A 12,864-nucleotide genomic window follows, 5' to 3' on the forward strand; every position below is an offset into this window, starting at 1 on the left:
AGGAAAAATAAAAATAAATTACGATAAATGACTAGAAGTGGGGCATCTATGTCCAAAAGTTTTGGCCAGCCATGTGGCCAAAGATGGAGAAATTCATAATTTTGTCTCCATTAGTGGCCACCTTCTAAAAACCTCACTTCAAAAACATATGGCGACAAAATAACTTTAGTTCCACTTAGACAATATATTCTTCATGTAGTATTAACATAAACATCCAAACAATAAGCAAAGATTTAAAAAATAAAACCCAAATCCTCACCCGCTCGCCTTAGCCTTTTTGTTAAGATCTTAACAATTTCACCCTCAACTAAAAAGAATGACTTGTCGCATCGAAGTGAAGTTTGACACATCAAAGCTGCCAACGGTATCAGTGTCTACAATATTCAATATTTTAAATACTGTACATCACAGAGTAATTTATTGGTCCATGCCTTAGTTATAAATATTTGAAGGCCCAAATGGCCACAAAGGGGTCGATGGCCACAACCGGGTCACTTGCCCTAATTGCACCACCAGTTTTAGAATTTCGAAATTGGGAAAAAATTAAACCTCCAAAAGTCATTTGTAACGTCACTGGTGTTTCGAGTGTCCATGGGCGGTGGCGAGTGCTTACCCGTGATCCATCCGCTCATTTACCGGCTTACCTATACCATAAAAAAATATGGTACGTACGTCGGTTTACCGGCTTATACAATAAAAAAAATGATGGTAGAATCAATTGGTGAATTGGACATCCGAAACTCTTACCATATATCTACATCATCACAGTTCACGCTGATATTCTACGAGATACATGGGCCTACTCGTAGAAGAATTGATCATTGATCACCACACTAGCTCAAGGTGAAAGTACAATATTTTTTAGATAATAATATTATCAAACAATTGAACAGTAATCACGTAAAGCCATTTAGATAAACATACGATATCCGATTGTATATAGATTACGTTTGTACCGAACACCTAAAGCCTAGGTATATAGCTTTTAAAATTGTTTACCTAAAATCTATGAAATCGGTCACTTGGCCGACGGCCAAACGTAGGTTGGCCGGTCGCTATAATTATCTTTATTCTCTTGGGAATCGAGATATATCATAATACAACTATATTGAAGAAGTTTATTTATTTAGGTACATGTCTATGTCTGGTGACGATAGCCTTGAATACTTTTAATTAAATGATGACCACTTCTACTCTTTCTGCGGGTACGAGTCAACTAAGGGACTGCACATTTTACAGAGACCGGGCTTTCGCGTTCTCTGTTACACCTGAACTTTTTCAACTCCAATTATATTTAATTTTTTCGAGGTTGGGAAATCATCCAATAACTTCTTTCGCCTTGGGTGAGGCGAGAGGGAGTGGAGACTCTTACTGATTAAAAACCACCCTGTTTCTACTTAGAGAACTCCGGTAACACGCTAGGCAATCCTTAGCTCTGGCTGCGGCATCAGCTCTACTAGGCCCCATCAGTGGTGGTTTGCTAGCTTTAAATACCTTTGCTCGCCGTCAGCAGACCCGGTGTCTCTTGCGACGCACTCCAATTCTCTAGCATGGAGATTATGGCAAACCCTCTTATGTTTAAGTGGGATGTCAGGCTGTTGGTGATTTGGATTTTTGGATTTTCTAACAATACGATGACGAATCCTTTCGAAAGGTGTAATAAATATTTAAAAGACCTTACAATATTCATGGTTAAGGATCAGGGACTTAAAATACACAATCAAACGACAATATAGATTAGAATTATCTGATATAATTACCGAAAATTGCCGTCCAAACTTTTTTATTCTCATATTAAGTATTGAATTGTCGTCATATTAAAAATTAGGAGTACATTTTCCATATTGATTTCATTCTACACAAACTAGTATGGACGTGCTGTGAAACATATGTAGGTAATACTTATTTAAAGAGCCTTAAGGACTATTTCACATACTCCGGTTGCCGGGAAACCGGTGTCCAGGGGCCTTTGTTATTACAATTGTGTCAGAATGGTCATTCACTGAGCAGTGCAAGAGGGACGGAGCTATGTGGGTTGTATAGCTCCATCCCTCTTGCACTGCTCAATGATCGACCATTGTGACACAATTGTAATAGCAGACTAAGGCCCCAGTACTTAGCGGTGAAGTTTATAGCCAAAGCCATTAGTCGAAATGAATAAAAGATCTCAATCCGAAATCTTTGAATAAGGAACAGTTTTTACAAGTTCTGACAAAATATCAGTACCCTTAGTACGAGTTTGCTTTACGAGAGCGCGTTGGGCGTTCTGATTGGTTGATTTATTCGAGTCGGCCAATCAAAGCGCCGAACGCGCACTCGTTTCGTTAAACGTAAAGCAAACTCATACTAGGGGTACTGATCGTTCTAAAGATTTTGGATTAAGGTCGATTACTTATTCCGGCTTTAATTCACGTACATAATGCCTACACATCGAGCTTGACAAAACCAGGTTATTATGGCCTCGCATTATAAGATCTTTCCACACATCCAAGGGTCAATTTATACTGGTTTTTTTAACTTGATCTGTAACCTTATGTTCATTCTTCCAAAACTGTCCCAGTAACTAGATAATGTGAAAAAGTACTACGGTCACAGGTTTATAGCATAAGGGTTTAAGTTTCGGGACAGCGATCGTAATCGAAAATACACCCACGTATGTTCATCTTAAAGTTAATTATTGCTCATCATCAAGCCACTATTGTCAAGACTATATTAAAAATCTTGAGTGACCGAAATTGTTTGTAGGGAATATTTTAGACTAATATTATGCTACAAACCATTGACCTAGGTTATTGACAGACGTTCCCTTATGCTCTTAAATAGATCCTAAGATTAAATTCAAGTAATTCTTGCACCCACTTTGATTTTTCTGTAGAAATGAACTGTTGAAAGTCGGACTGAAATTTTGTGACGATTTACTTCACTCAGGCTTATTGTCTACGATGCGACATTTGACGAATGCATGCAACCTACAACTGTCGTTTGAGGGATTTGTATGCAGGGTGAGTGACGCAACGTTGCCGCTTGGACTTCTTTGTTACCAATACACGCTACACACTATACGATTTAACAGTGCAGTTTAGCTGTACTGTAGAAGTTTGTTTTACGTATAACAAAATCAAAACGAGAGCGCGTTAGGCGCTCTGATTGGTTCGTTCATTCGCACCAGCCAATCAGAGCGCTAAACACGCACTATTGTTTCGTTTTCATTCAACGTAAAGCAAACTCATACTAAGGGTACAGTTGGACTACATATTTCAATCGTAGTGCGTAAAGATGCAAGCATTCGTCATTATCATCATTTGTAGGTTGCATGCATTCGTAAAAAAGCATGTCTTCGACACTAAGCTTAAGACACGAAACAAAATGAAATACGATCTTTCTATATCACTGGAGATCGCAAATATTAATTAATTTATATTATTAATTTATCATAATAATATTAAACACGCGTAAATCACTAAACAGCTTACATCTACGACTTTTATTGCAAAAAAAAATCAAAGTTTCTTAAGACATTTCCACAATTCACTTCTACAGAATAGGAACGATCGATTTGAAAAACATAATTTTCGAAAAATAAAACAGAGAAACTAAATTGTTCTATCCTTGTCATACAGGCTAAAATAACATACAAAATCAGATTTCTGACAAAATAATTCATTGTTGAAGTACATTTTGAAAGTTTGGAAAGTCATTGGAGAAGTCTTTGACTGCCAATAGAAAACTGTTGAAGACAAATCCTCCGCTAACGTCGGTCACCGGTGATCACCATGGATTGAAATATACTGTCGATTCACGTGAACTATAGTAAAAGAGCTCTACTAATTTCAAATCACGTCGGGACTCATATTTACGAGCAGCGTACGCGCGATGACGCGCGTAATCGCGCGAGAGTCTACCGTATACTTCAATTATTTTTTAATTCAAGATAATACAGCAATACTATTTTCCTATCTTCCCAAACTGTCAAAATTTCCTCCATTTTATAACAGTCTTTTAACTCTTGAATGAATTATGAAATTAGATTACAAAGTAGGCAAAATGTTGGAAGACAGACTTCCCTGTCGAAGCACATTCACAGATGCAGTGCAATATTTTGAGTTAATTCATAATAACGCTTTCAAAACATCATTCAGAACTATCGTCGTAACAAATTCACCTTTAACTCCTTTTTCATAATGCACATTTTCCTTTGGAGATAAAAACATGACGCTCGATCGACGCTTCGCACATAGGTACTCGTTGGTTCGCACGTCTACCGTTGCTGAAGTAAAATGAGCTTTATTCCGAGGAGATAAGGTTTGCTTCGATATTTCTGAATAAGGTTTCTAAGCGCTTCGACTGTGCTAATATGAATTGAACTCTAATCCCTATATGTATAATATCGTATTTAGATTGGAAACGTTTAAATACTATTAATTTAACACCCAAAGAGTTAAAATACCGCTTACAATTTTATTTATTGACTGATTCGATAGTTTTTAAAATAAAGTAACTTTATGGGACCATTCGTATTTTTGGACTAATATAAGATTGATTTTAAATTGACAATGATTAAAATCTAATTATTGGAACGGTTCTAGAAAAATATCCGTCAATTCCTTCCATTCTCGACTTTAACACACAGTGAAAAGGTTGAAAATCGTCTATAAAAGCTATATTTGATAGCTTGATAGCATTCTCTGATGGAACTATTCATATTCATACTGATACTCCAGTAGGTATATAATGTACTAACACCAGTTTATCAACAACGATTTTCAACTTTATTATGTTCGATATAAAGTCGACTTTCCAATGAAATAATTTTTCAGATTCTACTAAGTTAGAATATTAGTCAAAAATCAAATGACCCCATAAAATTCCTTTATTTTCCTTCACACATGCATTTATATACAAATGATTTAATACACAACCGTGATGCTATAGAAAAAAAAAACGAACGAAACGAAAACGTTACAAATTGTTCTTATTTACATAATCTGTATTTTATAGGTGTTGCTAGAAATGAAAATTTAATCAGTAGTAAGTAAGTAGGGAAGGCAACATAGTACCAGCTACCCGCAACATTCAAATATCGATTTCCAACATTTTTTTTAAAGGACAAGATTTGAAAATCGAATAAAGGAATTTGACAGAATTAAGTAGCTTTAAGGTAAGCGTCCACATGTCCGCATCGCACGCATCGCACGGATTTCGTATGACGTCATCAGCAATACCTACATGCGATGCGTAGCGTGCTGATGACGTCATCAGCGATACTTACGTGCGATGCGTACTGATGACGTCATACGAAATGCGTGCGATGCGTACGACCGGCCTGTGGACGCGTACCTATAATGTACTAGTGTGTTTATAGAGTGGGCTGTATTTTATTTTATTTATATTTCTAATTATTTACCTGGCAGTGTTTACAAAGAACCGTTTCCTTCATATTCCTTTAACTATAAGGATAAATACACTTGATAAGTTATATGACATGGTAGGTACTATTTATCTAGCATAATTACCTAAGCGTCGGTTCACCAAACATGGTTTACCTAGAATTACGTTCATAAGCCAGTGATTAGACCGTTATTCATACATTAGACTATTACCATCTTATTCTAAACGGCTTTAAACTAAATTATAATACACGAATAACTGTACCCTTAGAACGAGTTTGCTTTACGTTGAACGAAAATGAAACGAGAGCGTTTGGCTCTGATTGGCCGGCGCGAATGAGCCAACCAATCGGAGCGCCGAACGGGCTCTTGGTTCGATCTTCTTAAACGTAAAGCAAACTTGTTCTAAGGGTATTGATAATTTCAGTAATATCACTTCGTTAGTAAACTAATGCCAGTTTTCAAGAACCTCTCCTAAATTTTAAGTAACCCCCAAGCTAAGGTGACTCTTAACATTTTGGTTTTTATCAATCTATAAGTGACACTCAACAGTACCTTAGTACGAATTTGTTTCACGTTGAACTAAAATGATACGAGAGCATTTTCGGCGCTGTGATTGGTTGGTTCATTCTCGTTCATTCCCGCCAATCAAAGCGCCGAACGCGCTCTCGTTTCAATCTCGTTCAACGAAAAACAAACTAATACCACAGAATAATATGCTAATACTAAGCCCTCAGAACAAGGGGTAGTCTAGGTGCTTCGTCACGCTAAGTAACTTTTAGTTAGGGGTGGTTGGAGAAAATGGCATAAAAAGTTTACACCTACCTACTCCTCAAACGTTTACCGTCATGAGCTTAGTCATCTCTCAACATTCTATTAGTAAGTATCGCCACACAGCCCCAATGCATCAAAACAAATTCATTTCAATTCGTTTCAATTAAATTTTCATTTTTAGCTCACTGATCTAACATCGGTGTTACTCTAATTAGTGGCCTAACACCTAATTAGCCAAGGGAATATAGACTCTACGATATTCGTAAAACAAAGGTGAATTTCGTTAAATGGCAAGTGATATTGGCTTCGTAGGTACTAAATATCAATGCCGCGGGACGGGGTCTAATCGCCATTATACCAAGGCGATAATTATAATTAAAAAAAATATGACTTACTTTTTTATTCAGGGACTGTCATTTTTCCCGCCTTTTTACGACGTATTTTACGTCATCGCATTTTTAATTGAATTTTAGTAAAAAACTGTCTCTCAATCAAGTCCCTATTTAAAAATGTTGGCTATAATTACCTTATATTTATTATACAGCGCCTTTTACAGCACCTAGTCATATAGATTAACTACAAGACATTGAAAGCACTTACATTTTTATCCCCCGCCCGCGCAATACTTACGTTATGTTGCCAGAAAATCTAACGTGAAAAAATACTAGCGCTCTGAATACAAGAGGAATGAACTGGTTAGGCACTTTTATGAACATGCTAATTACACGAAGCTTGCTAGTCACTGAATTAATTAGACACCTTGATTATCACTTCATAAAAGAATATAAGTATCTGAGTTTTATATCCACGAAAACTTACTCCTAAGCTGGTAAATTAATTATCACATAAAGAATTTTGGGTTCATAGAAAATCAAACATCAATAAGATTCAATCCTCTTGCTCTAGTAATAAGTTCAAAATCAATTCAAAAACATCAAGAATTTATTTGTGGGTTTCCAGACAAACCATCATTTTATTGAACATGCATGAAAATATTATTACATAATTGTGTTTCACATACATAGTTAATGATTAATTATTTAGTTATATTTCAGTCTATTTAATATTGCTGAACATGTTTCATTCCACTTCTACCCAGAGCTATTATGGCAACTCAATGTGATCTTCATGATACAAAATTGTCATGTAATTTTCTAAGCTACGAGTTTTGCAAGCAAACTCATGACTAACTCTAAGTACATTTTATTTATCTAACTTATTTTGGTGTCAAATGTAAATTGCTTATGTTCACAAGTTAATAAAATGAGTTTGCTTGCAATCTCAGACACATGTTAGAGATCCAATTGTCTGCCAAATCATGAGGTAGTCATGTTGTCTGATCTATTTTTGTGCAATGGAGGATCAAGCACCAATGTTACTACAATGAAAAATAGCAGATCCTGACCCACATTACTAGTTTTAAGTCTTACAGTACAAAATTCATAGCATTCATAAGTTTTATCAAGTAATTACAACATATGCAATACTGATTATTTGCTCAATATCAATGTTCCAGAAAAAGAATTGATCACTTTATCCTATATTTACAAAAAGGATTTTTATTTTTACACATTCTATGGCTAAAGTGCAGTGTATAAAAATATTTGACGGAAGTAAATTTTCATAAATTGCGATCTCTAGAGTTGACTGGCAGACAGAAGGTATCATTGGACTGGTTAACACTGGCTGCGTCTACCTAACTAATGATTGAGCCTGACTCCAATAATGATAAATGAGTATTGACAATGATAAGCATTATCATTTAAATTCAGCACTTATTGCTTATCCTAAATGTACTTGGACTAAATTAATAGTACAATTTCTAGCCGCAGAGCTGCCTTGCTCGAGAGGCATTTAGCCTGGCCAGTCTCGCCGATTCACTTCCCAATATAGAATATTTACATCAGAATTTCACTTTCTATGTGTGTTAAATTACACTAATAAGCGTTGGTTCCGCCAAAAACTAAACAATTCACAGAGAAGGCTTAAACTTATTGCCTTTGATTACCATTTCACTTTTTACTTAATTTACAAGGCCAGCAGAGTCTCTAGTTACATGATTGTGTCACTGTGATGTATTATAATAAATAAGTCTGCTTACACACTATAAAGTCTGAACGGAAGATAGTTCACAACCGATTACGGCGGTTCCTTATTGCCCTAAGGCGCGCTCGGCGCGACCTCTCGGATTATATGTCCCCATTTTGACTTATCCCGATCCTCTTGATGAACTCCTCCTGCAGCATCACTGTTTTGATCATGTTGGGGTGTGTTCCATAAGCAATGGTCTGGTCAGGTGTAGAGCAATACTGCTGGGTTCCATCAGTTAGCATCACTCCTTGTCCATTGCTCAATGAGGCAGTTGACTCAATAGAATTCCAGTATGTTTCACTAGGCGAGCTGCTGTTCACACCAGGAGGCGGCGCCGCCGGCGCGCCCGTATATCTGAAGTATGGGTTCTTCAGATCCAGAGTATTGGATGATGAGATATTTGTGCCTTCTAGATTGATCTCCATTGTAACATCATAACTCTGACGTTTGTTTGCAAGCAGCAATACACGGCCTGTGAGTGCTTGGCCTTGTTTTGCGAAAATAGGTGTCTCTAAGAGGCATCGGACTTGATACCAATGTGTAAGTGGCTCTGTGGGTGCAGTCGACAACCAAATATGTTGCGTGGCACCAGCAAACAGAACATCGAACCAAAATGCCAGCCCGTGGCACGTACCCGACTGTGTGAGCTCAAATCTGAATGGAATTTCAATTCTATGTAAGTCTGTCTCATGAGCATTCAAGAAATCCACAACATGTCGTTCTGACCGAGCCATACAAATACGAATGTCAAATGTGTCTACAATGGGCTGTCTAAAGTACTCCTTCATGGCTGCAGTGCGCAATGCACTCAAGTCCACACCATGGAAGCATGTCTGGTACCAGAAGTTGGCCTTGTTGTATTGTTCCATAAACAAAGCATCGTCAGTGAAGGGTGCTATGTGCAGGTCTCCTCTCGTGGGGTACATGTTACCGTTGGGTTTCAGCCACTTCTTGGCGTGTAGGTACGTCTCCAACATACGTTCATTGTATAACATGTAGCCCATGGGCTCCGAAATAATTACATCTACACTCTCAGGGAGCTCAATTTCTTCAATCTTACCCGCAACTACAGTGATGCGGTCGTGGAGACCATTGGCCCTGACTAACGCCTGCGCGTGGTGAGCCATGTTACTAGCTTCCACCGCGTACACTTTGCGAGCTCCCGCTTGTGCAGCGAAGAACGAGAGAATACCAGAGCCCGCTCCCACGTCTAGTACTACTTTATTCTTGAAGTCATTGATGTTCGAGAGTATGGCGCGCTGGTACGTGCTGGTCCGCACGTAATCTTGCATCATGTTCTGCTGCTGGCTCAAGTAACCATAAAACTGGAAGTACTGCATCGCCGATGAATCCTCCGTACGCACCGTAAACACCGACGATGACCTGCCTGCCTTCGTCTTTGTAACAAGCAGGTGGAAGGCTTGACAGTCGGCGTCAGACGCGAACTTGAAGAATAGCGTTTCATTGTCGATCGTGAATATGTACGATTGGCCTGCGACACGCGAACACTCACTCTGACTGTGCACGGGAAACTCGAGCACCTCCTGTGCCAGTACCGGGTCCGCACGAATCACTTTTACACTCAGCCCTTGCGGGTCGTAATCCACGTTTACGTTTGTAGGAAAATTGAAGCGCGCTGTGAGCGCGCCCTCGCCACTCACCGTCGACACCGTCACCGCGCGAAACGTGTTCGCCATTTTATTGATGTGTACGCGGATTCACGGCTACAGTTGATATTGTCCACACGCGTTACGGCAAACAAAGAAAAATGTCGTTGAGAGGTTCAGGAGGCCGGCGTAAAATCGATCATTCACAAACTTCCTCCCTCTTTTGTCTATGGTTGGCAGCGTGCTGTTTTATTTTGACTTTTTTACGCAAATCGTAGTGACGCACAGATAAATCGCATACAGCCAATCGAGAATCGATTTCAAAAATAGTTTTATCAGTTTTAATTATAATTTAAAATAACAAAAAATAATATTTCTTGTAAATAGTCAAAAATATTATTTGCTTACTAAATGTGTTAAAGGTGCAATTTAGTATGAATTTGTACTTCCTTATTTGATATAATGAACACTAATCTGTCAAGGTTGAGTCGATGGGTAATACTGGGTGGTTTAAAAAAACCGAAAGGCCTAAGACGATTTTAGTATTCTAACTATGAGTACTATCTTTAAAAAATATGAACCTCCAACTCACTAGCCTACTAGTCTATCCATTTTTGGTAATTAAATTACCTACTTAGTAATTGAGTACTTTACCCAAAAATATTTTAATTTTTCTGATCTTATCTGACGTGCGAATCACTTTAGGTACTTTATCAAATCAAATAAAAAAATAATTATTTGTGTACCTTTGCGATACTACGATTTTATATCGATTTTGCATTTAAATAAGTTGTAATTTAAAAAATATAATAACTTCTAATCAAAACATACATAGGGACAGAGAGGCGGCAAATAACTTTATTTTATACAAGAGTTTTAAGTATATTATGTATAGATAACAGTTCACACGGGATTTCTAATGGCTGAAATGATGATGATGATAACAGTTTTCCTTTCTATTTCATACCCTGTATATTGTGGCACCAACTTGCAAAAATCTTACCCGAGAAAAAATAGAGAGTTCCATTACGACTAATTTACTATGATCCCATACCTCACTAGCGCCCTCTCTCGGGAAATAAATAAAGCCCCTCATTCGTATGTGAATAATGAGTGAATTTAACCAGATAATGACGTCAAAAAACTAAGTAATTCATAGGAAAATCGCCTGATCGATTTCGATCATGGTGGCAAGTATTTAACGGCCGTATGCCGATGCCGTATTTAACTGCACGATTGGCGCGCTGGTTGAGTAACCTGCTTACGCGCAACATATATCGGGTTCAATTCCCGCTCGGGACAACTCTTTTTGTGATTCACAAATTGTTGCTTTGGTTCTTATTTCTTTTCGGAATGTGACTTGTATGTTTGTTAACGCACCCACGAAATAGGAGAAATTAGTAGGGTGGGGCAACGATTAATAGGAGAAATTAGAAAATGTCATTATTATCTTTTTGCCCGACGCGGGAATCGAACCCGCGGCACGTTACACAGCAGCCGGTCACCCAACCACTAAAAGGATAACGACATACAATAAATATAAAACAAATAATTATGTAGTTAAAAGTTTATTGCTAATTTCCTAAATTTATTACAAAATTAAAATTATACAAACATAATTTAGACAATAATCACAGATAATTATACTATACAGGAGTTAATTTTGTTTATATTTACATAGAAAATAAAATTATTTATTCTAAACATGATATTGTTTATTATACATACATCTAAATGGAATTGACTTGCTAAGTACCCTTAGTACGAGTTTGCTTTATGTTGAACGAAAACGAAACAAGAGCGCGTTCGGCGTTCTGATTGGCCGGCACGAATGAACCAACCAATCAGAGCGCCGGACGCGCTCTCGTTTCGACCTCGTTAAACGTAAAACAAATTCGTACTAAGCCCTTAGATGTCGGTCTTGGGACGAAAGAATGTTAAGCATAATATATACTATAAATAATAATTTTTAGATTTTCTTAAACTCAAATTGCGCGATTTATAAACTTGTTGCCAATATAAATCATTATCATCAACAGCCTATAAGTAGCTATTGCTGACCAAAGACCTCTTCTCACATGGAGTTTAATATAAATACAAGCTTAATTTCTTTATGGAAATGTTGCAGCCAAGTAGCTTAATAAACCATTGAAGTAACAGCCGAGTCTGTTCAATATAATTATGATATTGTACTAAAATTTATCATAGTACAATCCGATTTTTTTATTAAGGGGGAAAATCATTCAATGAGTTCTCCCGCCTTAGGCGAGGCGAGAGGGAGTGTCAGTCTCTCTTACTGACTAAAAACCATTCCGTTCCTACTCCTGCCTTTCCGGAGCTGGATCCCAGTAAACCAGCTAGGTAGTCCGCAGCTCCGGATCATAGTACAATCTTGGTAGTGTTATTTTTGAGTGCGATTCTGTGCGGGTCACAGTTCTAATGTAACCTAATGATTTAAGAATGGTTAATTCTGGTAGCAAGTCAGTTTTGATGACAAACCCCCACTCATCAACTAACGGCCTGAACGAGAAATTTAGCTATTCAATCAACCCGCCGAATGAATCAGGCAAATAGTTAAATGGCTAATTAAGCTAATTGGCTGCAACAGATATAATTAAAAGGCTTGACGTTACCATATCTTAATTAAAATACTATACAGTAGGAACTCGATTATCCGGCTCCCGGTTATACGGATTTGCGATTATCCGGACTACCGACTCATTATAATATTAAAATTACCTACAAGTCGAATTTATGCAACGTAACGTACATGTATGTATGTAATCTAAGAAGATGAATCTCGTAATAATTATTAATAAACATTGATTTTTGTTGTTTTTAATAAATACATAACATCGTATGTACAACATAATATGTATGCACAAAATTCGCTTTTCTTCGTAAATTCGATTATACGGATTTTCGATTATCCGAATGCCTAACGACAATAATTAGTCCGGTTAATCAAGTTTCTACTGTAAATATACTCCATTAAACAAAATAAG

At 37.3% G+C, this 12,864-nt stretch overlaps 1 protein-coding gene across 1 annotated transcript; it reads right to left on the reverse strand.

The window, feature by feature from the left end:
* Window positions 1-1,733: 1,733 nt before the first annotated feature.
* Window positions 1,734-10,103, reverse strand: LOC118277099 (histone-arginine methyltransferase CARMER). Its single transcript, XM_035595776.2, has one exon. It carries the CDS (start codon window positions 9,947-9,949, stop codon window positions 8,351-8,353), a length of 1,599 nt encoding a protein of 532 aa, XP_035451669.1. The 5' UTR covers window positions 9,950-10,103; the 3' UTR covers window positions 1,734-8,350.
* Between the last annotated feature and the right edge of the window lie 2,761 nt (window positions 10,104-12,864).

Source organism: Spodoptera frugiperda, chromosome 10, assembly GCF_023101765.2.
Source record: "Spodoptera frugiperda isolate SF20-4 chromosome 10, AGI-APGP_CSIRO_Sfru_2.0, whole genome shotgun sequence".
NCBI classification, from domain to species: domain Eukaryota; kingdom Metazoa; phylum Arthropoda; class Insecta; order Lepidoptera; family Noctuidae; genus Spodoptera; species Spodoptera frugiperda.

Coding starts and splice junctions, on each gene's coding strand:
- LOC118277099 (XM_035595776.2), bottom strand. CDS start 9,949: ATGGCGAACACGTTTCGCGCGGTGACGGTGTCGACGGTGAGTGGCGAG.